At 46.2% G+C, this 26,220-nt stretch overlaps 1 protein-coding gene across 4 annotated transcripts; it reads left to right on the top strand.

Annotated features, from left to right (window-relative positions):
* Nucleotides 1-53: 53 nt before the first annotated feature.
* On the top strand, nucleotides 54-26,124 carry NAA10 (N-alpha-acetyltransferase 10, NatA catalytic subunit). Of its 4 annotated transcripts, none has more exons than XM_056541251.1 (8): nucleotides 54-130; nucleotides 4,959-5,057; nucleotides 11,638-11,696; nucleotides 18,063-18,108; nucleotides 18,671-18,786; nucleotides 19,590-19,634; nucleotides 22,808-22,892; nucleotides 25,375-26,124. In XM_056541251.1, exons 1-8 carry the CDS (start codon nucleotides 56-58, stop codon nucleotides 25,621-25,623), a joined length of 774 nt encoding a protein of 257 aa, XP_056397226.1. In that variant the 5' UTR covers nucleotides 54-55; the 3' UTR covers nucleotides 25,624-26,124. The 4 variants fall into 4 exon arrangements, with proteins under 4 accessions (XP_056397226.1, XP_056397230.1, XP_056397229.1 ...); XM_056541255.1 differs by having other exon boundaries at nucleotides 68-119; XM_056541254.1 differs by lacking the exon at nucleotides 54-130 and adding an exon at nucleotides 475-637.
* Nucleotides 26,125-26,220: the final 96 nt, after the last annotated feature.

The raw sequence follows: 26,220 nt of genomic DNA on the forward strand, positions 1-26,220 counted from the left end.
GATGTTGCAAAACTACAACTCCCAGCATGCACGGACAGCCAACGGCTGTCCGTGCATGCTGGGAGTTGTAGTTTTGCAACATCTGGAGGTCCGCAGGTTGAAGACCACTGTTTTAGAGGGTCAGAATAGGGTATTTTTAAGAATACTTATTTTGATTTAAAAAAATGACTTTTTTTTTAAAGTAGTACAATAATAGCAGTTCTACCATAAATCGTACTTTGTAAAATAAATACATTTTTGTCCAATCTTCACCCACAAATAGTGATATTTTCGTTTTACCATAGATTTTATGGTAAAATGAAAGTGTTATAATAAAATACAATTTGTCGCGTAAAGAGAAAAAAAAAAATATATATATATATATATATATCTGTAGTTATATCTGTCAGTTAACGACATAGCCCCGCCTGTAGCGGATTCATTGGTTTATCTACACGTCAGTTAGAAAAAACGTAACGCTGATTGGTCCAGTTCACAGCAAGAGCCCGCCTACGCCTAGCGATTCCTGATTGGCTAGCTATCTTAGCAACCGCTCCGTGATTGGTTGTTCGCGTTGCGTAGTTGACTGCGTCTGCGCCTGCGCGAGAAGAACGTGTGACACCGAGAGACCTGCACCATGAATATCCGGAACGCACGGGTAACCGGCGGATAAGGGGTGTATTGAGATAAAGGGGGCGCTCGTGTGGGGGGCGGTGCGGGAGAGATCGCTGTCATTAAGTGTCTGGTCCTATGTGTTCTCTGTAATTGTGGGGTGGTGAGGGACTATGGCTGTATTACCCATGATGCTGTGCGCTGCCGGTCACCCTGCCATGTGATTGGACGGACATGATGGCACTTGCAGTGCAGTATGGGAGGATTTAGTAGGGGAGTGGAATATTAAAAAAAAAAACACTACTTGTTCAAAGGACTAAAACGGAGCCCAATCTACATGTCCCTCATGACTGGTCCTGGTACTAAAATTATTTCACCCAAAATAGTCTGTAAATTAGGTCTTTATTGATAGAAACTTAATAGACAGACCAGTATGTTACCCCATTAGGTGGATAGGGCCACTGATGGGTAAGTCCACCACATTAAGTAGGTAGTTCTCCCCCCCCCTTTCAGGTAAGTACGCCCCCTGATCAGTTAGGTAGGTAGGGCTCCCCTAGTAAGTAAATAATGCCCCATATAGATATGTCCCCCCCCCCCACACCCCCAGTTGGTAAGAAGGGTGGGTTCCCCCATATAAGGACAGGCCCCTAGATAGATATGACCCCCATCAGGTAGGGCTCCCCAGTAGGTAGACAGGCCCTTCATAGATATGACCCTATCAGGTAGGGCTCCCCAGTAGATAGACAGACCCCTCATAGATATGACCCCCATCAGGTAGGGCTCCCCAGTAGGTAGACAGGTCCCTCATAGATATGACCCCCATCAGGTAGAGCTCTCCAGTAGATAGACAGGCCTCTCATAGATATGACCCCCATCAGGTAGGGCTCCCCAGTAGGTAGACAGGTCCCTCATAGATATGACCCCCATCAGGTAGGGCTCCCCAGTAGGTAGACAGGCCTCTCATAGATATGACCCCCATCAGGTAGGGCTCCCCAGTAGGTAGACAGGCCTCTCATAGATATGACCCCCATCAGGTAGGGCTCCCCAGTAGGTAGACAGGCCTCTCATAGATATGACCCCCATCAGGTAGGGCTCCCCAGTAGGTAGACAGGCCCCTCATAGATATGACCCCATCAGGTAGGGCTCCCCAGTAGGTAGACAGGCCCCTCATAGATATGACCCCCATCAGGTAGGGCTCCCCAGTAGGTAGACAGGGCCCTCATAGATATGACCCCCATCAGGTAGGGTTCCCCAAAGGGTAGACAGGTCCCTCATAGATATGACCCCCATCAGGTAGGGCTCCCCAGTAGGTAGACAGGCCTCTCATAGATATGATCCCCCATCAGGTAGGGCTCCCCAGTAGGTAGACAGGTCCCTCATAGATATGACCCCCATCAGGTAGAGCTCCCCAGTAGGTAGACAGGTCCCTCATAGATATGACCCCCATCAGGTAGAGCTCCCCAGTAGGTAGACAGGTCCCTCATAGATATGACCCCCATCAGGTAGGGCTCCCCAGTAGGTAGACAGGGCCCTCATAGATATGACCCCCATCAGGTAGGGCTCCCCAGTAGGTAGACAGGCCCCTCATAGATATGACCCCCATCAGGTAGAGCTCCCCAGTAGGTAGACAGACCCCTCATAGATATGATCCCCCATCAGGTAGGGCTCCCCAGTAGGTAGACAGGCCCCTCATAGATATGACCCCCATCAGGTAGAGCTCCCCAGTAGGTAGACAGGCCCCTCATAGATATGATCCCCCATCAGGTAGGGCTCCCCAGTAGATAGACAGGCCCCTCATAGATATGACCCCCATCAGGTAGAGCTCCCCAGTAGGTAGACAGGCCTCTCATAGAAATGACCCCCATCAGGTAGGGCTCCCCAGTAGGTAGACAGGCCCCTCATAGATATGATCCCCCATCAGGTAGAGCTCCCCAGTAGGTAGACAGGCCTCTCATAGAAATGACCCCCATCAGGTAGGGCTCCCCAGTAGGTAGACAGGCCTCTCATAGATATGACCCCCATCAGGTAGGGCTCCCCAGTAGGTAGACAGGCCCCTCATAGATATGACCCGCATCAGGTAGGGTTCCCCAAAGGGTAGACAGGCGCCCAGATGGATATGACCCCCAGCAGATAGGGCTCTCATTAACCAATTATAACCCCTAAGTAGACAAGGTTAGCCCCTGGTGGTAGGCAGGTCCTCCCTTAAGTAACTGCTACTTAACTTTGCCTGTGGGGACTTCCCGGTCGAGGTGCGCGCTATAAGTGACATTATCGGACGCACTGCACAGGACGTCAGTGGCGCGTGCTATGATGTCACTCATTGCGGGCACCTCCACCACGAAGTCCCCGCAGGCAGATGTAAGTAGCAGTTTAGTGACCGGGTAAGACTGGTTGTCCCATCAATGTGAATTCCAGAATTTAGCGCTGCTTACCCCAAGAAATCCTCTGCCCGGCGCCCGGAACTGCCTGTCCCTGCAGGTTTTGAGTTGTCTCTTCAGGGCTTGACAAATCCCAGGTCGCCGTGCATGGTGGCTACAAATTTCGTTGTGGCGCCTAGATTTTTGTCAGCCCTTTTCAATACCGCCTCCACCCCACGTGACGTCTGCTGCTCATGATACAGCAAAGTGCCTACTTACATATGAGGGGAGAAAATGGGACAATAATGACTGTGATACACAGGGAGATCAGGGGACACTTATAGCTGTGACACAGGGATGAGGGGACACTAATGACTGGGACAGAAAGAAATGAGGGAGACATAAGGACAATCTAATGATCTTGACATGAGGGGAGATAAGGGGATACTAATGACTGCGACACAGAGAGCTTAGGGGACACTAATGACTGCGACACAGAGAGATGTGGGACACTAATGACGGACACAGGGAGAGATGAGGTGACATTAAGGATTGTGACACAGGAATACATGATGGGCCCTAATGACTGACACAGGGAGATGAGGGGACACTAATAGCCGTGACACATTGATGAGACACTAATGACTGGGACACTGGGAGTGAAGTGGAAACTAATGACTGACACAGAGACATGAGGGGGCACTAATGATCGTGATACGAGGGGAGGTGAGGGGGCACAAATGACTGATCACATGACATGCAGCATCCAGGCTCCTTACTTTATTGCTGGCTTCTAGATCATAACAATTTTTTCAGCCCTGTGTTCCGTTACCTCTCGAGGACAACTTACACAAGGAGTGCCATGATATCCTGCCCTAAACCCTACAGGATCCTCCTCCATGCTTCACAGTAGGTGTAAGACATTCTAGATTTCATCCACTGAACTCCAGACACAAGACCGGAAGTGGGAAAAACTGTGACACTGGACTCCTCAGACCACATGTCTCCAGTGTCCACATTTTGTGCTCTTCAGTCCCTTGTGTGAAGCTTTTACTTTTAACCACAGCTACTTCTGTCTGCAGATTTTGCTTGTCTTTGCATACTAAGGTGTGATCAAGGAAACGGTAATCCTTGCCTCACCTTTTAATTCAACAATTTAGTTATTTTGCCCGACCCCCTTGTATAATGTAGAGGTTCTTATCTTGGGCTGATTTTCCATCTCTTATTGTGCTAGTGATTTACTAAGTGTCTTTCCAGTTGTTGCAAAACTACAATTTCCGTCTTGACAGGCGGAATGGTGGGAATCGGAGTTTCCCAATAGCTGGAGAACCACCAGCCTTAAAGGGTTTATCCAGGAATAGAAAAGAAAAACAGCTACTTTCTTTCAAAAACCGCTCCTTGTCTGTCTCCAGGTTGGGTGTGGCTCTGCAGCTCAGTTAAATTGAAGTGAATGGAGCCAAGTTGTAAAACCACATCCAACTTGGAGACAGACGGGGAGCTGTTTTTGAAAGAAATTAGCTGTGTGTTTCTATTCCTGGATAATCCCTTTTAAAGGGGTTCTCCGCTGCTCAGCATTTGGAACAAACTGTTCCGAATGCTTGAGCCGTCGCCGGGAGCTTGTGACGTCATAGCTCTGCCCCTCTTTATGTCACGCCCCGCCCCCTCAATGCAAGTCTATGGGAGGGGGCGTGACATCTGTCACGCCCCCTCCCATAGACTTGCATTGAGGGGGCGGGGGCGTGACGGCAAGAGGGGCGGGGCTATGACGTCACGAGCTGCTGGCTCCAGCGTTCGGAACAGTTTGTTCCAAACGCTGAGCAGTGGAGTACCCCTTTAACTCTCTGTTTGGGTATAGGGAAATATCTAATATTCAAGGTAGGGAGAAGCCACCAGGGACCGTCCCGAATGACTCGTGGTTCGGGGAGCATGAAAGGGAAGACAGGTTTACTTTAATACCAATGTCCCATTCTCTATCACTACTCACCTCCTGATTCTCTTGTTTTTCTGCAGCCCGAGGACCTGATGAATATGCAGCACTGCAACCTGCTGTGCCTGCCAGAGAACTATCAGATGAAATACTACTTCTACCATGGATTGTCCTGGCCACAGGTGGGTGGTGTTGTTACAGCAGTCATGTGTACATTTTCCTATAGACCTTCTGTTAGGCTTCGTTCACACTAGGGCTACAAGTATTATTTGATAAAATTCGATAACGGGATTTGTTATCGACGAATCCCATTGTGGAACAATCGTCCGATTCGTTGGAAAGGAAACATGTGGGTGCCGGTGGTCATGAGGCTGTTGCGGGCGGGAGCAAGTTTTCAGCCGCTATGCCTGCGGGTCCTGTAAATCCCGCACCGCTGCAGCCTCTGTAAGTGAAGTCCCTGAGTGACGAGCCTTGACTTTCAGTCCCATCCTCTGCTCACCAATCATGTGCTGGTGCTCTGCTCCCTTGCTGCCGCCTGTGGACGCTCTACGTTGTGCCTCCATTTTATGAAGCCTCAGCCCTGGAGGACCTCACCCATACTATTGCCACCTCACCTGCCGCCGGTAGGCCAGTTTCCTGCTGTATAATGCGCCCTCAGGGCTCATGCTGCTACTGTAACTGCCGCATTGCCTTTCACATTGTCATACACATGTGGGGGGTATCTGCAGAGCATTGCACCCTAATGTCTTCTACAGACACTGGAGTGCAATACTCTGCACATACCCTCCACATGTATAGCAGTGTGTGTGTACTACATACGCACTTCTATACATTTTGAAGTATATGCAGAGCATTGCTCTCTAGTGTCTGTAGGACAGTCAGTACTACAGACACTAGGATGCAATGCTCTGCACAGTCTGCACATACCCCGATGTGTATAATGGAGTGTACAGACTAGGATGTACGGACTAGTTTTATTAAAAGTAAGTAATAAAATGAGCCCTCACTTTTCCTTTTGTATACCAAAAAAAAAGCGGCAAAAAATTAAAACAAAATAAAAAATTAACATTTCTCAGTCTCTCTTAGTTGGAGGACACCTATACTAAAAGTCGGCGCCCACCTGCAGTGAGGTAATCGGTTTTAGCTAGGGTCAGTAGGAGGCAAGACACAGGTCTGGAAGCTCCCCAGACCTGGTGTGTTTTTTTTATTTTATTTTTTTAATTATTTTTTAGTAAGGGCTGTTAAGTTCTTTACTCCCTTTTGTTTCCCTTTTTCAGGCGGAGGTTCAGGAGCATGGCGCTACCAGTTCGCCCATGTGCGATAAAGGGGCACAGACATAGAGTCCCCACTTGCCCCTGCTCGCCCCGCTATCTTAGCCTGGTATGATGCAGCATGGCCATAAGCTGGTTGAAGACTTCGGGTGAGTATATGAAGATGGAGCCTTTGGGTGAGTATGTACTTCAAATCCCCTTTCCCCCCTCCCTCCTTTCCTTGGGCATGATGGGGCGACAGTCGGTTCAGCCCCCCCATGCCTCCAGGTATCTGTCCTGGGCTCCTGTGCAGGATGGCGCACTCTGTTGCCTTAGAAAACAACCAGCATGGCTCAGTTGACGCCCTTCTGGTCCAGGGTTTCGCCACGTTGGGGTGTTCTCCTCAACGCTTTGGTTGCTGTGGGGGAGTGTACATATTACTTCCATTCCTAGTCACGTCTTGGTATTTTTGCCCAGCACCAGTGTACAGATTTCCGATCTCTCGGGGACAGAAATTTGATCCTCCATTCCTTGATATGTTGTTGCAGGGTTCCAGGGGACTACATCCACCCAGTACTTTGCCCCCTTGTCTTTGGGCAGCATTTCCCTGCTCCTGTAGTGCCTGGCACAGGGGTACGGGGATCAGGGAACTTGGCATGATCTGGGCCTGGTTTTCATCGCGACCACCCCTTGTTTTCCCCTCCTCTATTTAGGTGGTTTACCTTGCTGGACCCTTGTTTTTTTGCTGCGCACCTTTTGCAGCTTTGCTCTCTTCCTGTTTCTTGGTTATCTACTGCTGCTCATGCAGCCTTTGCACTCTCCCATGTTGGAGGAGTTTATGTGATCCTGAATGGCTCGGTGACAGCCGGTCTAGCACCGTCTGGTATTTGGGTCCTGCCATTGCTCTCCTCATCCCTTGGTGCTATCTCCCTGGAGGGGTTTGTTCCTCCTTTCCTTTGTTGGTGTCAGCTTCGTGACACTACAGTCTTCTGGAGTAACCTTCCCTTTTGTTCCCCGTCCATTCCCGTTCTGATGGGATGTTGCTTCGGTCCCCTCAGACCGCTGGGGTCCATGTCTGGTTAGTCTCTGTGTCTTGGACACTATCCTAGTATGCTGTGGCGTGCCTTCTTATCTAGGTCGGCTCTTTGGGTTTTTTGGGCCTTAGTGATGGTTGTGGTCTCGGGCAGGTTAGCTCTTCTGCCCCAACTTCTCCGCGATTCCATTATGGGGCGGTCTTTCTGTACCACACTTCTTCTTGTCTAGACGTAGAAGTTTGTCCCGGAGTGTTTCGCAGACGTATACTTACTCTACAGGTGTACGTCTTCCAGGCGACTCTGGAACCTCGATTTCCCATATCGGCTGCTCCAGTGTTCCGGGATGCTCCTTTTGGCCGTTTATTCTTCCAGGTGACGCAGGTACCTCCAGTTCCCTTGTAGTCGCTCCGGTGTTCTGGGATACTCCTTTTCAGGGCATTCCGCTCCCTTTTTGGCCTTATTCCTTCCGTCTCCACCTTCAGGGTCCATGGGTGGGCGTTCCGGTCATCCGGTATATGCTACTTGAGCTCATTTTGCCTCCCAGGTGCTCGTGGCGGGCCCCTGGGACAGGGTTTTTTTTTGGTCGGCAGCTGTTACGGTCATCGTTTCTATGCAACAGGCCTCTCCAGAGCCTGTCGCTGCTTTTCTTTCTTTCTTCCAGTGTTTTTCTGGTCTCCACCTCCTGTACTCGCCTTCTGCTCAGACGTACGCTGCTCTCCCTGGCGTCTTTTTTCACCATGTTCTTTTGCGTCGGTTGACTCTGGATGGGGTTCTCTTGTTGTGCCCTTTTTCCATTTTTTGTTTCTCAGCTGGGCCAGCACTCTGTCTGGTTCTGTGTTCCTTGGAGTTAATTTTCTTATCTCCTCCGGATGGTTCCAGCCCCTCTGGTTTCCGGTCGACCTTTTTTTTTTGTGTCTCTATATGGACCGTAGGCTTGGCGTCTCAACATAGGACGGTCTCTTCTTGTCTTCCTAGTCCATCTCCATGGACGGGGGTTCTTCCGGGAGCTCAGTTTGTGGGCCTCGGTTGTCTCTGCCAGGATCTCATCCTCTTGCCTTACAGTCGAGTGGGTTCGGTCTCTGGATTGATTCCCCTTTTGCTGTTGATTGTGTTTTTCCCACCCTAGGGGACTGCTTTGGTACGTCCCATCAGTATAGGTGTCCCCCCAATGAAGAGCGACCGAGAAAGGGAGATTTTTTTTTGTGCTCACTGTAAAATCTCTTTCTCGTAGCCTTCATTGGGGGACACCGCACCCACCCATTCTTCATCTTTTTCCTGATAATTTTTTCTGGATCATAGTTTTTTTATCCGGGATTCCTTTCTGGGGTCCTTCGGACGTATGTCTTTGTTGGCTTCTCCTACTGCTTTGTGACAAAACTGAGTCTCACTTCCAGTGGGCGGGTATATCCTGCCAGGGAGGAGCCGCCTTTTTTTCCCTATGTCAGTGCCTCCTAGTGGCAAGAGCCTATACCCATGGTCTCTGTGATCTGAGATCGAGTAGACCAGAGCAGAAGATCACCGACAATACTGATCAGTGCTATGCCCTATGCATAGCACTAAACAGTATTAGCAATCAAATGATTGCTATAAATAGTCCCCTATGGGGACTATTCAAGTGTGTGTAAAAGAAAAAAAAAAAAAAAAAACATTTTTAAATCCCCTCCTCCAATAAAATTGTAAATCATCCATTTTACCACCCAAAGAGCATTAAAAAAATGTATGAACATATTTTGTATCGCCGCGTACGTAAAAGTCTGAACTATCAAAATATATTGTTAATCATCCCGTACGGTGAACGGCGTAAACGTAAAAAAACCCTAAATTGCGACTTTTTTTTTTTGTCACATTCCGCCCCGTATACGGAAAAATTAGAGTTTATAGGTGGTCAAAATAGGGCAATTTCGGACATTCTAATTTTGTGTGTGTATATATGTGTATATATATATATATATCATTTTTTTTTTTAAAGCAGTACAATTTAAAAAAAGGCATATAACATGGGTATCATTTTAATCATATTGACCCACAGAATAAGGAAAACATGTCACTTTTACCATAAAGTGTACAGCGTGAAAACAAAACCTTCCAAAACTTGATAAATTGCGGTTTCTTTTCAATTTTCCCACATAAATAATATCTGGTTGCGCCGTGCATTTTATGGTAAAATAAGTGATGTCATTACAAAGTAAAATTGGTGACCCAAAAAACAAGCCTCATATGGGTCAGTGGATGGAAATATAAGAGTTATGATTTTTAGAAGGCGAGGAGGAAAAAACAAAAATGCAAAAATATTTGCCTGGTCCTTAAAGGGGTACTCCACTGGAAAATATTTTATTTATTTTATTAAATCAATTTGTGCCAGAAAGTTAAACATATTTGTAAATTACTTCTATTACATTTTTTTTTTAACCCTTCTTATACGTATAAGCTTCTGCTTTCCTTTGTCTGACCACAGTGCTCTCTGCTGACACCTCCTACCACCTACATTTTAGGAACTGTCCATAGTAGGAGCAAATCCCCATAGCAAACCTCTCCTGCTCTGGACAGTTCCTGACATGGACAGAGGTGTCAGCAGAGAGCACTGTGGTCAGACAGAAAGGAAATTCAAAAAGAAAAGAACTTCCTCTGGAGCATACAGCAGCTGATAAGTACTGGAAGGATTAAGATTTTTTTATAAGTAATTTACAAATCTGTTTAACTTTCATCACTGTCATCAGTTGATTTACAAAAAAAATGTTTTCCAGTGGAATATGCCTTTTAACCCCTTAAGGACCCATGATGTACATGTACGTCATGAGTCCACTCCCGTTCTATAACGCGGGGCCACGCCGTGGCCATAGTCGGGCCCGGCCTCTAACAACGTCCGAGACCCGTGGCTAATAGTGCGCAGCACCGAACGCGGTGCCGCGCACTATTAACCCTTTAGACGCGGCGTTCAAAGTTGATCGCAGCGTCTAAAGGGAAGCTAAAAGGTTGGCGGTTAGCTCAGGGAGCTGTTCGGGATCGCCGCGGTGAAATCGCGGCATCACGAACCGCTTACAAGACAGCCGGAGGCTCCCATAGGGGGCTATAACACTGCACACACTGATCTTTTACATTGATCAATGGTTTCTCATAGGAAACCATTGATCAATGTAAAAGATCAGTGTGTGCAGTGTTATAGCCCCCTATGGGAGCTATAACACTGCAAAAAAAAAGTGAATAAAGATCATTTAACCCCTTCCCTAATAAAAGTTTGAATCACCCCCCTTTTCCCATTTAAAAAAAAAAAAAACTGTGTAAATAAAAATAAACATATGTCGTATCGCCGCGTGCGGAAATGTCCGAATTATAAAAGTATATCATTAAACCACACGGTTAATGGCGTACGCGCAAAAAAAATCCAAAGTCCAAAATAGTGCATTTTTGGTAACTTTTTATGATTTTTTTTTTTTCCCAGAAGTACGACAAAATCAAACCTATATCAGTAGGGTATCATTTTAATCGTATGAACCTACAGAATAAAGTGAAGGTGTCATTTGAACCCAAAAATTTACTGCGTAGAAACGGAAGCCCCCAAAAGTTACAAAATTGTTTTTTTTTTTTTTTTTCAATTTTGTATCACAATGATTATTTTTTCGTTTCGCCGTAGTTTTTTGGTTAAAATGACTGACGTCATTACAAAGTAGAATTGGTGGCGCAAAAAAATAAGCCATCATATGGATTTTTAGGTGCAAAATTGAAAGAGTTATGATTTTTTTTAAAGATAAGGAGGAAAAACCGAAAATGGAAAAACCCCGGGTCCTTAAAGGAGTAGTCCAGTAGTGAACAAGTGGTGCACAACTTATCCCCTATCCTAAGGATAGGGGATAAGTTGCAGATCGTGGGGTGTCCGACCGCTGGGGGCCCCCCCCCCCCCGCGATCTTCTGTACGGGGCCCCGACAGCCCGCGCGAAGGGGGCATGTCGACCCCCGCACGAAGCGGCGGCCGACACACCCCCTCAATACAACTCTATGGCAGAGCCGAAGCGCTGCCTTCGGCAATCTCCGGCTCTGCCATAGAGATGTATTGAGGGGGCGTGTTGGCCGCCGCTTCGTGCGGAGGTCGACACCCGCTATCTGGCCGGAGAGCCGGGGCCCCGTACAGAGAGATCGCAGGGGGCCCCAGCGGTCGGACCCCCCACGATCTCAAACTTATCCCCTATCCTTAGGATAGGGGATACGTTTTTCACCACTGGACTACCCCTTTTAAGGGGTTAAGGCCAAAATGGGCTGTGTCCTTAAAGGGTTAAGTACCACGAATTACATAAGTACATTATGTTCATTGTCCTGAAAGGGGTTAAGGCTTAAAATTGGCCAATAGACACTATACTATTATAAAGGTGCCTGTAAATAGAAGGACTTGGAGCACTTTCACTAGTATTTGCTTAGATAGAAAGGTTATAATAGTTTTTGGTTTATTACGTGTATTATAATCTCCTTATTCTTGTTCCTCACAGCTGTCCTACATCGCAGAAGATGAAAATGGGAAAATTGTTGGTTATGTCTTGGCAAAAATGTGAGTTATGGAAAAAAAAAAACATTACACTTTCATTACTTAAAGCAGTGTTTCCCAACCACGGTGCCTCCAGCTGTTGCAAAACTACAACTCCCAGCATGCCCGGACAGCCTTCAGCTGTCCGGGCATGCTGGGAGTTGTGGTTTTGCAACAGCTGAAGGCACACTGGTTGGGAAACACTGGCTTAGGCTGCATTCACACCACGTTTTTGCAATACAGTTCCCGTATACGTTTTCTATGTGAAAACTGTACGGAACTGTATTGAAAACCGTATGCATTGACTCTCCATTGAAAACCGTATGACAAAAGATGCATCAGGTTGTGTCCGTTTTGCATTTTGTACGGTTTTGTCAGTTTTTTTTTCCCGTACCCAAAACCATAGCCTACCACGGTTTTTGGTCCGGGTGAAAAACTGTATTAAACCGTATACGTTTTTTTTAAACATGGGAGTTAGAGATGAGCGAATTTACAGTAAATTCGATTCATCACAAACTTCTCGGCTCGGCAGTTGCTTACTTTTCCTGCACAAATTAGTTCAGCTTTCCGTTGCTCGGGGGGCTGGAAAAGGTGCATACAGTCGTAGGAAAGAGTCTCCTAGGACTGTATCCACCTTTTCCAGCCCACAGGAGCACCGTAAAGCTGAACTCATTTATGCAGGAAAAGTCATCAACTGCCGAGCTGAGAAGTTTGTGACGAATCGAATTTACTGTAAGTTCGCTCATCTCTAATGGGAGTCAATGGGAACCGTACAGAACTGTTTGTGCGTAAGGTTCCATCAGGTTTTCACCATACGGTTTTTGACTATGCACAGTTTTTTTTTCTTGAAAGTTCAATTAAACAAGTGAAACTTTATTCAAAATGGAATAAAAAGTTAAAAACGTATACGTTTTTTTTTTTCTTAAAAAACGGATGCAACCGGACATCATTTTTCAAACCATATACGGTTTTTAACTGTATACGGGTTGAAATTTGTACACGCGTTTTGATACAGTTTAGTCAGGTTTTGAGGAATCCGTTTTTCATCAAAAACCTGATACGGGAACTGTATTGCAAAAACGTGGTGTGAATGCAGCTTTAAAGATAACTTTTTACGAGTTTAATCTTCCCAAAACCACGAAGAGTATCTTGGTATTTGAGGTAGCGTGGTGGCTTAGGGTCCGAGGTTCAAATCTCAACAAGGATAACATGAGCAAGGAGTTTGTATGTGTCTCTGTTAAAAATAAAACTTTATTGGGGTAAATATAGTTCCACCCCCTATTTGTGGGATGGGGGGGGGGGAGGGTTGAGTATTATAGCTCTCACTTAAAGGGGTTATCCAGGAAAAAACTTTTTTTTGTATATCAACTGGCTCCAGAAAGTTAAACAGATTTGTAAATTACTTCTAATAAAAAATCTTAATCCTTTCAGTACTTATGAGCTTCTGAAGTTTAGGTTTTTCTCTTCTGTCTAAGTGCTCTCTGATGACAAGTGTCTCGGGAACCGCCCAGTTTAGAAGCAAATCCCCATAGCAAACCTCTTCTTAACTGGGCGGTTCCCGAGACACGTGTCATCAGAGAGCACTTAGACAGAAAAGAACAACCTCAACTTCAGAAGCTCATAAGTACTGAAAGGATTAAGATTTTTTAATAGAAGTAATTTACAAATCTGTTTAACTTTCTGGAGCCAGTTGATATATAAAAAAAAAGTTTTTTCCTGGATAACCCCTTTAACCCCTTAAGGACACATGACGTTCTCATACGTCTCCATTTCCGAGTCCTTAAGGACACATGACGTATGAGAACGTCATGTGTTTTACCGGCCCCCCGCAACCATCTGGAGCGGAGCCGGTCCCCGATGCCTGCTGAAATCGTTCAGCAGGCATCGGGGCATATCGCCCAGGGGGGTCATTATGACCCTCCATGTCGGCGATGGCCGCAGATCGCTGGACAATTCAGTCCAGCGATCTGCGGCGGATTCCGGGTCAATCGGGTCTCCAGTGACCCGGTGACCCGGAATTATTGGCTGATCGGGGCCGTCAGAGACGGCCCCGATCAGCCAGAGCCAGCAGGGGTGAGGTGGCACTGGTGCCACCTCACGATCGCCCTGATTCGTCGCCCGGATTACTGGCCGACCAATCAGGGCGCCTGCTGCGGGTGTCACTCCCGCAACCCGCTCCGCCCCTCTTCCGGAGGACGTAAGCGGGTGCAGGACGTGCACCCCGGGTGCTGGGGACCCCGATCCCCGGCGCCCCTGTTGGGATCGGGGCCCCAGGAGCAGCGGCGGAGACGACGAGGGACTGACCTGTGCGGCGAGGATCGTTGGAGGTGAGTGACAGCCTCCTGCTGTTGCTTAGCAACAGCTCCCAGCATGCAAAAAGGGCATGCTGGGAGCTGTAGTTATGCAACAGCAGGAGGCAGACCACCACAACTCCCAGCATGCCCTTATGGGCATGCTGGGACTTGTAGTTTTGCAACAGCTGGAGGCACATTCTTTCTATGGAAAAGTGTACCTTCAGCTGTTGTATAACTACAACTCCCAGCTTGCACAATCAGCTAAAGTGCATGCTGGGAGTTGTAGTGGTGCATCTGGTTGCATAACTACAACTCCCAGCATGCCCGTTGGCTGTCGGTGACTGCTGAGAGTTGTAGTTTTGCAACAGCTGAAGGCACACTGAGTTAAGTAGCAAACCAGTGTGTCTCCAGCTGTTGCATAACTACAATCCCCAGCATCCCCAGCCAAAGTAGTATGCCTCCAGCTGTTGCATAACTACAACACCCAGCATGCCCTTCCGCTGTCCGTACATGCTGGGGGTTGTAGCTTTTGCAACAGCTGAAGGCACACTGGTTGCAAAACACTGAGTTTGTTACCAAACTCGGTGTTTCACAACCAGTGTGCCTCCAGCTGTTGCAAAACTACAACTCCCAGCATGCACTGATAGACCGTACATGCTGGGAGTTGTAGTTTTGCAACAGCTGGATGTTCCCCCCCCCCCCCCCCAATGTGAACGTACAGGGTACACTCACATGGGCGGAGGATTACAGTAAGTATCCGGCTGCAAGTTTGAGGTGCGGCAAAATTTCTGCCGCAGCTCAAACTGCCAGCGAGAAACTACTGTGAACCCCCCGCCCGTGTGACTGTACCCTAAAAACACTACACTACACTAACACACAATAAAATAAAAAGTAAAAAACACTACATATACACATACCCCTACACAGCCCCCTCCCCTCCCCAATAAAAATGAAAAACGTCTGGTACGCCACTGTTTCCAAAACGGAGCCTCCAGCGGTTGCAAAACTACAACTCCCAGCATGCACTGATAGACCGTACATGCTGGGAGTTGTAGTTTTGCAACAGCTGGATGTTCCCCCCCCCCCAATGTGAACGTACAGGGTACACTCACATGGGCGGAGGATTACAGTAAGTATCCGGCTGCAAGTTTGAGCTGCGTCAAATTTTCTGCCGTAGCTCAAACTGCCAGCGAGAAACTACTGTGAACCCCCCGCCCTTGCGACTGTACCCTAAAAACACTACACTACACTAACACAAAATAAAATAAAAAGTAAAAAACACTACATATACACATACCCCTATACAACCCCCCTCCCCAATAAAAATGAAAAACGTCTGGTACGTCACTGTTTCCGAAACGGAGCCTCCAGCTGTTGCAAAACAACTACTCCCAGTATTGCCAGATAGCCGTTGACTGTCCAGGCATGCTGGGAGTTTTACAACAGCTGGAGGCACCCTGTTTGGGAATCACTGGCGTAGAATACCCCTATGTCCACCCCTATGCAAGTCCCTAATTTAGGCCTCAAATGCGCATGGCGCTCTCACTTTGGAGCCCTGTCGTATTTCAAGGCAACAGTTTAGGGTCACATATGGGGTATCGCCGTACTCGGGAGAAATTGGGCTTCAAATTTTGGGGGGTATTTTCTGCTATTACCCTTTTAAAAAATGTAAAATTTTTGGGAAAACAAGCATTTTAGGTAAAAAAAATATATATTTTTTTACATATGCAAAAGTCGTGAAACACCTGTAGGGTATTAAGGTTCAAATTACCCCTTGTTACGTTCCCCGAGGGGTCTAGTTTCCAAAATGGTATGCCATGTGTTTTTTTTTTTTTTTTTTGCTGTCCTGGCACCATAGGGGCTTCCTAAATGCGGCATGCCCCCAGAGCAAAATTCGCTTTCAAAAAGTCAAATGTGACTCCTTCTCTTCTGAGACCTGTAGTGCACCAGCAGAGCACTTTTCACCCTCATGCGAGGTGTTTTCTGAATCGGGAGAAATTGGGCTTCAAATTTTGGGGGGTATTTTCTGCTATTACCCTTTTTAAAATTGTAAAAATTTTGGGAAACCAAGCATTTTAGGTAAAAAATATATATATTTTTTTTACATATGCAAAAGTCGTGAATCACCTGTAGGGTATTAAGGTTCACTTTACCCCTTGTTACGTTCCCTGAGGGGTCTAGTTTCCAAAATGGTATGCCATGTGTTTTTTTTTTTGCTGTCCTGGCACCATAAGGGCTTCCTAAATGCGGCATGCCCCCCAAAAACCATTTGTCGCTCCTTCCCTTCTGAGCCCTCTACTGCGCCCGCCGAACAATTAACATAGACATATGAGGTATGTGCTTACTCGAGAGAAATTGGGTTTCAAATACAAGTAAAAATGTTCTCCTTTTTATCCCTTGCAAAAATTCAAAAATTGTGTCTACAAGAACATGCGAGTGTAAAAAATGATTTTGAATTTTCTCCTTCACTTTGCTGCTATTCCTGTGAAACACCTAAAGGGTTAATACACTTACTGAATATTTTTTTGAATACTTTAGGGGGTGTAGTTTTTATAATGGGGTCATTTATGGGGTATTTCTAATATGAAGACCCTTCAAATCCACTTCAAAACTGAACTGGTCCATGAAAAATAGTGAGTTTGAAAATTTTGTGAAAAATTTCAAAATTGCTACTGAACTTTGAAGCCCTCTGGTGTCTTCCAAAAGTAAAAACTCATAAATTTTATGATGCAAACATAAAGTAGACATATTGTATATGTGAACCCCAAAAAAATATATTTTGAATATCCATTTTCCTTACAAGCAGAGAGCTTCAAAGTTAGAAAAATGCAAAATTTTCATTTTTTTCATCAAATTTTGGGATTTTTCACCAAGAAAGGATGCAAGTTACCAAAAAATTTTACCACTAAGTTAAAGTAGAATATGTCACGAAAAAACAATCTCGGAATCAGAATGATAACTAAAAGCATTCCAGAGTTATTAATGTTTAAAGTGACAGTGGTCAGAATTGCAAAAAACGCTCCGGTCCTTAAGGTATAAAATGGCCTGGTCCTTAAGGGGTTAATCGAGTTAGAAAAATCCCACTATTAATAATAGAGATATATCTCTATCTATCTTCTATTTATCTATCTATCTGTGTGTGGGTAAACACTGTCAGCCTGTTGTGCACCACACTGCTGTGGGTAAGCACGTTGTACACTGGATTGCACTTTCCACTGTATACTCTATTGAGGGATTGGGGATCTAGAGAACCAAGGCTAAAATCCTTATCTGTCTACTCCTACATGTTTCACCTCATAAAGGGGTTCTCCCCTGGAAAACTTTATTTTTTATTTTTTTTTTATCAACTGGTGCCAGAAAGTTAAACACATTTGTAAATCACTTCTATTTAAAAATCTTAATCCTTCCAGTATTTATCAGCTGCTGTTATGATCCACAGGAAGTTCTTTTTCTTTTTGAATTTCCTCTCTGCCTGATCACAATGCTCTCTGCTGACACCTCTGTCCATGTCAGGAACTGTCCAGAGCAGGAGAGGTTTGCTATGGGGATTTGCTCCTACTCTGGACAGTTCCTGAAATTGACAGAGGTGTCAGCAGGGAGCACAGTGGTCAGACAGAAAGGAAATTCAAAACAAGAACTTCCTCTGGAGCATACAGCAGCTGATAAGTACTGGAAGGATTAAGATATTAAAATTCGATTTGTCAAGAACTTCTCGGCTCAGCGGTTGCTGACTTTAGTCTGCATAAATTAGTTCAGCTTTCAGGTGCTCCGGTGGGCTGGAAAAGGTGGATACAGTCCTAGGAAAGAGTCTCCTAGGACTGTATCCACCTTTTCCAGCCAACGGGAGCACCTGAAAGCTGAACTAATTTTATGCAAAATAAGCCATCAACTGCCGAGCCGAGAAGTTTGTGACGAATCTAATTTACTGTAAGTTTGCTCATCTCTATTCGCAACAGCTAATAAAATGGGGCTCTCTGTTGCACCCGTCCATGTGTTACCTGGGTAATCGTCACTTCAATACCCAGGTTTTAATACTACCAGCTGGCCCCACAGAAGATTCCTTCTTAATGTTTGCCCTCTTTTTTTTTTTTTGCAGGGAAGAAGATCCAGATGATGTTCCCCATGGACATATCACCTCCTTAGTAAGAGACCTTTCTAATTTTTTCTGTAGGCCGACAACCTCCCCCCCCAATATATCTCTATGGGAGAGCCGAAAGTAGCCGAACAGCTCTTCCATAGAGATATATGGAGGGGCCGTGTCGGCTGATGCTTCATGCGGAGGTCGACATGCCCTGTTCCCGGAGAGAGTCGGGGGCCCCCTACAGGAGATTGCGGTCAGACTCCCCTGTGATCTAAAACTTATAAGTAATACGTTTTTGTACATTATTTATCTCCTTTTAAAGGGGTACTCCACTGTCCCAGCGATCTGAACATTTTGGGCGTGGGCTGCAGGGGTCGTGACGTTGCGAGCACACCCCTCAATGCAAGTCTATGGGAGGGGGCGTGGCGGCTGCCACGCCCCCTCCCATAGGCTTGCATTGAGGGGGCTTGTCCCTGACGTCATGACCCCCGCACCCAGTGTTCCGAACAAAATATTCCGAGCGCTGGGGAAGTGGAGTACCCTTTTAATGGTGACTTGTTCTTCAGTGATTATGAGGCTCAGTCCCTGTAGCATTTCTAGAACATTTCTTTACATTTGTCCAGGCTGTGAAGCGCTCGCACAGAAGACTGGGCCTGGCTCAGAAGTTGATGGACCAGGCGTCCAGAGCAATGATTGAGAACTTCAATGCCAAATATGTGTCTTTACATGTGCGCAAAAGGTAAGAAATTACATATTTCCTGTATGCTCCACGTAATAGCCCCCAATGCGGACAAAAAAAATTGTAAAAAATCATTTAAAAAAAATTCAGCAATAACTGTGTATACACCCCCCCCCCCCCCCCTCCTTCTTGTTGCAAAACGACAACTCCCAGCATGCCCAGGCAGCCGGAGGCTGCCTGGGCATGCTGAGAGTTGTCGTTTTGCAACAGCTGGAGGCACCCTGGTTGGGAAACACTGGTCTAAGAATTAGGCAATGTTAGTTAATCCCCCCACACACCTTTTCCCATCCAAATAATATAACTCTGTGAACGTCAAGTGTTTAAAGGGGTATTCCAGGGAAAAAACTTTTTTTTATATATCAACTGGTTCCAGAAAGTTAAACAGATTTGTAAATTACTTCTATTAAAAAAATCTTAATCCTTTCAGTACTTATGAGCTTCTGAAGTTAAGGTTGTTCTTTTCTGTCTAAGTGCTCTCTGATGACACTTGTCTCTGGAAACGCCCAGTTTAGAAGCAAATCCCCATAGCAAACCTCTTCTAAACTGGGCGGTTCCCGAGACAGGTGTCATCAGAGAGCACTTAGACAGAAAAGAACAACCTTAACTTCAGAAGCTCATAAGTACTGAAAGGATTAAGATTTTTTTAATAGAAGTAATTTACAAATCTGTTTAACTTTCTGGAGCCAGTTGATATATATAAAAAAAAGTTTTTTCCTGGATAACCTCTTTAATATAGACAAGGATTTTTTCTTTTTTCTCTATTGATGCTTCAGTAATCTCCACTTTGTGACTTAACTTTGCAGCAATCGAGCGGCTCTGCATTTGTATTCAAACACGCTGAATTTCCAGTAAGTAGTTTTATTTTTTCTTAGTTGAAGTATATAGGTGTATGTAAATAATATCACCACCATGTGTTTCTCGCAGCTCCAGAGCTAAAACATTTGGAATGTGGTCATCAGCAATTCCTTATATACATTCTCTATAGCAGATCTAATGCAGGGACCCTCTCCGGAAATCAGTAACCTGCACTTCATGGACATCTGATGTATCAGTGACAGCTTCTGTAAAGTAAAGAGCCTGCAGAACTAAGAATTCTGTTTGCGGTATACTTAACCCCTTAACGACGCAGGACGTAAATGTACGTCCTGGTGAGGTGGTACTTAACGCACAAGGATGTATACTTACATCCTATACATAACCGTGAGCATCGGAGCGGTGCTCGAGTCATGTGCAGCAGGTCCCGGCTAGGGATCGACCGATATCGTTTTTTTAGGGCCGATACCGATAATCGGTGGAGGTTAGGGCCGATAGCCGATAACTTATACTGGAATATCGGTATAAGTTATCGGCTATTTATTCCCCCGCGACACCGCTGCAGGTCATTGATTTTAAGCGGGCGCTTTAAATCAATGCACTGCAGTGGCTTTTGCGGTGCCATAGGCCACCACCCGCTTCTCTCCCCCTATCTGTCAGGGTGGTCCGGGCCATCCTTCCTTCCTGTAGTGTCCGGCGGCATTCCAGGTGGAGGGTGAACCGGTCCGGGCTGTCCTTCTCCGGGGGTCATCTTCTCCACTCCGGGCAGGCTCTGGTCTAGTAACGCAGCATAGACGCCGCTGCGCAGTGATGCCCGTGCGCAGCGACGCACCTGACGTCACGGCGTAGCGGCGTCTACGCAGTGTACTAGGCCGGAGCCTGCCCGGAGTGGAGAAGATGACCCCCGGAGAAGGACAGCCCGGACCGGTTCACCCTCCACCCGGAATGCCGCCGGACACTACAGGAAGGATGGATGGCCCGGACCACCCCCATTACGGGTAAGTTTAATTTTTTTTATTGACTCGGAGGGTGGGGGAGGGGCCTGACCGGTATAGCGGTATGGACAAATATCCATACAGTTATACCGCCCAGCAATACGGTGGGGGGTGGGTCGGGGGGGCGGTCGCGGGGCGGGACATTATCGGCAAGGTAATCTGTCGATCCCTAGTCCCTAGCAGCCAGGGACCCGCCGGTAATGGCTGACATCCGCTATCGCGCGGATGTCCGCCATTAACCCCTCAGATGCCGTGATCAATACAGCCCACGGCATCTTCCGAAGTGCGGCACTTAATGTGGACGATCAGATCGCCAGCAGCGCTGCCACTGCGATCCGATCATCTGTAATGGCGGACGGTGGTCCCCTCACCTGCCTCTGTCCAGCTCTGGTTTGAGATCGAGCAGACCAGAGCAGAAGATGACCGATAACACTGATCAGTGCTATGCCCTATGCATAGCACTGAACAGTATTAGCAATCAAATGTTTGCTATAAATAGTCCCTCTATGGGGACTATTAAAGGGGAAAATAAAAGTTAAAAAAATGTGAAAAATCCCCTCCCCTGATAAAAATTTAAATTGTCAGTTTTTCCCCATTTTACCCCAAAAAGTGTAAAAAATAAATAAATAAATAATTTTAATAAACATATTTGATATCGCCGCGTGCGTAAATATCTGAACTATTAAAATATAATGTTCATTATCCCATACGGTGATATTCCCCCCAAAAAAATAACAAATTTATTAAAAGTTTTATATATGCAAATGTGGTTTAAAGACAAATTACAGATCACGGCGCAAAAAATGAGCCCTCATACCGCCACTTATACGGAAAAATTAAAAAGTTATAGGTCAGCAAAATAGGGGGATTTTAAATGCACTCATTTGGTTAAAAAGTTTTTTTTTTTTTTTTTTTTTTTTTTTTTAGCAGTATAATAATCGAGAAGTATGTAATCATGGGTATCATTTTAATCGGATTGACCCACAGATGAAAGAAAACAGGTCTATTTTACCGTAAAGTCTACAGCATGAAAACAAAACCTTCCAAAATTTGCACGCATAGCGGGGCGGGGCGTGACGTCACATGGGGGCAGATTCGTGACATCACGATACTCCGGCCCAATGGTCGTCACCCGGCAGTTTGTGAGCTGGCAGCGCGGCGTGCCGCTCAAAGAGGTCGGTGTCGAATGCAAGATTGCGGGGGTCCCCAGTGGCGGGACCCCCGCGGTCAGACATCTTATCAAGATGTCTTGGGGCAGAGTACCCCTTTAATATTACATTTCCCATGCAGTTAGCTGTATAGGAAATGTAATATAAAATGTTGTTTATTCTAAGGCTGAGTGCAGACTGATTCAGTCGGCGTCAGCTGCCGTCCCCTGCCGGCGTGCATTGCCGTCCCCATAGATTCCGCCAAAAGAATGAGCAAATCCTCCTTTCAGCTCTATGTTCACATTGCAATTCCGCACAGATTCCATTCAGCAAATTTTGCTGAATGGAATTGCGGTATTCTGACACAATTTCACCAGAATTGTGTTCTCTGCAAACAGAATTCTGCTGAAATTCCAGGACCATTTACTTCAATAGGATTCCCCTTTGGGATTTTGTTAAATATGACTCTTCTTATATTTTTGCAAAGCCTGGAAAGCAGAATTTCTGCTGCGAAAACTGTGTGACAGCTGAATCCCATTGAAGTGAATGTACAGTGAATTTTGATGGATTTTTTGGCAGAATTCTTCTCTGTGCAGAAAAATCCCATTTACAGCAATAAGATTGACGCGGCATCGGAATTTCCAAAATTGTGCTTGAAAATCCCCTAGTGTGACTATAACCTTATAGGGTATACATGTTGTTGTGTGACAGTGGCCCTGATTTTGTGCAGAAGACAGTTTTGCAGTTGCCCATAGCAACCAATCAGTTTTCTTTTATTTTCCAGATGCCTTTAAAAAAAAAAAGTGATCTGGTTGCTTTGGGCAACTGCACTACGTTACTGCTGCACAGATTTTGCTAAATTTCACCTAATGGAGAGATTTTGGCCATAACAACCAATCAGAGCTCAGCTTTCACTTTACCAGAGATTGTTATGATGGAAAAGCTGAGCTGGGATTGGTCGTTGTGGGCAAAATCTGTCCAGTCTTTCTCGCACATTTCGACAGATCTTGGCCAATATCATCCTAATATTTCTATAATTCACATGACGACTTTATTCTTTTACAGAATCAGTGAGGTGGAGCCCAAGTATTATGCTGATGGGGAAGATGCCTATGCTATGAAGCGCGATCTCACACAGATGGCTGAAGAGGTTAGTCGGCGTTGTGGAGTATGGAGTTGTGAACATACATGAAGGAAATGCTCTCCACCTGTAGGCCAAGGGAAGTGGGGAAAGTGTGAATAGAGCCTTAAAGGGGTACTCCGCCCCTGGACATCTTATCCCCTATCCAAAGGATAGGGGATAAGATGTCTGATCGTGGGGACCCCGCGATCTCCGTGTGGCACCCAGCGGTCGTTTAGAGCATTGGGTTCAGCGCTGGAGGCTCGAGCCTCCGCATCGCCAGTCATCCGACACGGCGCGAATTTCGCTTCGTGCATCGGATGTCTGGGGGGCTGCAGGGAGATTGCAGGTGTCCCCAGCTGCGGGCCCCCCGCAATCAAACATCTTATCCCCTATTCTTTGGATAGGGGATAAGATGTCTAGGGGCGGAGTACCCCTTTAAATTGTTGCTTAACCCCTTTAAGGTTTTTCAGTTTTTCCATTTCCGTTTTTTCCTCCTTACCTTTTAAAAATCATAATACTTTAAATTTTTCCCCCTAAAAATCCATAATATGGCTTATTTTTTGCGCCACCAATTCTACTTTGCAGTGACATTAGTCATTTTACCCAGAAATCCACAGCAAAACGGAAAAAAAAAATTAATTGTGCGACAAAATTGGAAAAAAAAATGCTGTTTTGTAACTTTTGGGGGCTTCTGTTTCTACGCAGTACATTTTTCGGTAAAAATGACACCTTATCTTTATTCTGTAGGTCCATACGGTTAAAATGATCCCCTACTTATATAGGTTTGATTTTGTCAGACTTCAGGAAAAAATCATAACTACAAGCAGGAAAATGTATACGTTTAAAATTGTCATCTTCTGACCCCTATAACTTTCTTTTTCCGCCTACTGGGCGGTATGAGGGCTCATTTTTTGCGCCGTGATCTGAAGTTTTCATAGTTATTATTTTTGTTTTGATCGGTCCTGAACAGCCCGACTGAGCTGCCGGGATACTTTCCGTTTCACTTCAGACGCGGCGGTCAACTTTGATCACCACGTCTGAAGGGTTAATACAGGGCATCACCGCGATCGATCAGTCCTCCATAGTAAAGTGTTTTTTTAAATATTTTTTTTAAGTAGTACAATAATTTAAAAAAGCTTGTAAACAGGGATATCATTTTAATTACCGTATTTTTCATCATATAAGACGCACCTAATTTTATAGGATAAAAATCTAGAAAATAAAGATTCTGAACCAAATACAATGTAAAGTGTAGGACAGTGATCTTCAACCTGCGGACCTTCAGATGTTGCAAAACTACAACTCCCAGCATGCCCGGACAGCTGTTGGCTGTCTGGGCATGCTGGGAGTTGTAGTTTTGCAACATCTGGAGGTCCGCAGGTTGAAGACCACTGGTATAGGAGGTAATACCCACGTGTCCCCGCCGCTCCGGACCAGTCACCGCTGCCCTGGATGTCGCCCTTCATCGTTGTCGCCACGTCCCCGGGGTGTCCCCGTCGCTAAGGAACGTCTCTGCTGCTCGGTATCCTCGCTCTCCGTCTCCGCCATCACGCTGCTCCTATTGGATGATGGGACGGCGTGCGCGACGACGTGATGACGACAGAGAGCGCCGGCCATGCAGGGGATCCCGGCACGGAGCAGACACCGAGGAGGTCTCTCCCGGTGTCCTGTAAGCTGTTCGGGACGCCGTGATTTCACTGTGTTGGTTCCGAACAGCCCGACTGAACAGCCGAATTTGTGTTATTTTCGCTTCAGACGCGGCGGTCAGCTTTTATCGCCGCATCTGAAGGGTTAATACAGGGCATCACCGCGATCGGGGTGGTCTGGTAATAACAACTTTTTCCCCTATCCATAGGTGTCTGACTGTTGGGGGGCCCCCCTGCATTTTCCTAAAAGACAATCCCCTTCAGCTTCGACTTCTGCCCACTATCTTGACTCATCAGACCCCTACGATCACTCTGCCGGGGTCCAATGAGTCTCGCATAGCCCCAATAATGTGTTAGATGCTGTGATCAGTATTCATCACAACATCTAAAGTATAGTCCAAATAAAAGCAGCACATCCAGAAACAATGTATAGTAGCATCTAAAGTATTAATGGCAGGCATCAGTGTGATCTCTGACGTCTGCTGTTATCTGCAGACCACCAATAGAAGCCAGGGCCCATCGCGCATGAAGCGACATTTGGATGTAATTGTACGTCCTGGTACTTCACACCAGGATGTACATTTACGTCTTGTACATGAAGCGAGCGCAGGAGCTGCGCTCGCTTCATGTACAAGACGTAAATGTACATCCTGGTGTGTTGAGTACCAGGACGTACATTTACATCCAATGTCGCTAAGAGGTTAAATAGGCATCACATGCAGTATGCAGTGCATTCTCTAGCAATGGTTGTTGTTGGCTTTTTAAAAAAATCGGATAAGTGATGCGAGGCCCCTAGACGTGGCCTTGGTATTTTCCAAATAGTCAAGTGCAGCTACATTATTTTTGACTTTTTATTTTTACAGCAGCTGAGAAAACAGATGGAGTTGAAGGATAAAAGTCGACCACAGCCCCTGAGCTCTATCGAGAATAAATCTGACAACCGATCAGGGCATGTAGGGGAGTGCTGCCGCGACGACAAGTGTATAAGCAACACTGGCAAGAGGGATGCCACCGAGGACAGCGGCGACAGCAAGGATGTTAGTGAAGTCAGCGAGGCTACAGAGAGCACCGACGTCAAAGACAGCTCCGAAGCCTCAGACTCTGCCTCCTAAAGGAAACGTCAACATGGCGCTCACGTTTACATACGACGAAAAAGAAACCTTGCGTGCTCTGCTACTATAGTATAGTGTTAAAGGGGTACTCCGCCCCTAGACATCTTATCCCCTATCCAAAGGAGCAGGACCCCCGCGATCTCCCTGCTGCACCCGGCGTTCGTTTAAAGCATCGGGTTCAGCGCCGGAGGCTCGTGACGTCACGGCCACGCCCCCTCAATGCAAGTCTATGGGAGGGGGCGTGACGTCACAAGCCTCCGCCCCGCATCGCCAGTCATCCGGCACGGAGCGAAGTTCATTCTGTGCATTGGATGTCTGGGGTGCCGCAGCCGAGATCGTGGGGGTCCCCAGCGGCGGCAATGAGACATACCCTATCCTTTGGATAGGGGATAAGATATCTAGGGGCGGAGTACCCCTTTAAAGGGGTACTACCGTGGAAAACTTTTTTTTTTTTCTTTAAATCAACTGGTGCCAGAAAGATAAACAGATTTGTAAATCACTACTATTAAAAAATCTTAATCCTTCCAGTACTTTTTAGGGGCTGTATACTAAAGAGAAATCCAAAAAAGAAATGCCTTTCCTCTGATGTCATGACCA

This window comes from Hyla sarda, chromosome 9 (genome assembly GCF_029499605.1).
Source record: "Hyla sarda isolate aHylSar1 chromosome 9, aHylSar1.hap1, whole genome shotgun sequence".
NCBI classification, from domain to species: domain Eukaryota; kingdom Metazoa; phylum Chordata; class Amphibia; order Anura; family Hylidae; genus Hyla; species Hyla sarda.

What these genes read in the sequence shown, in the direction of transcription:
- NAA10 (XM_056541251.1), top strand. Translation starts at nt 56, where the DNA reads ATGCTGGGAGTTGTAGTTTTGCAACATCTGGAGGTCCGCAGGTTGAAG. An exon ending in ATGGATTGTCCTGGCCACAG is followed by an intron (nt 5,058 to 11,637) that starts GTGGGTGGTGTT and finishes TGTTCCTCACAG; the next exon opens with CTGTCCTACATCGCAGAAGA. An exon ending in TCAAACACGCTGAATTTCCA is followed by an intron (nt 19,635 to 22,807) that starts GTAAGTAGTTTT and finishes ATTCTTTTACAG; the next exon opens with AATCAGTGAGGTGGAGCCCA.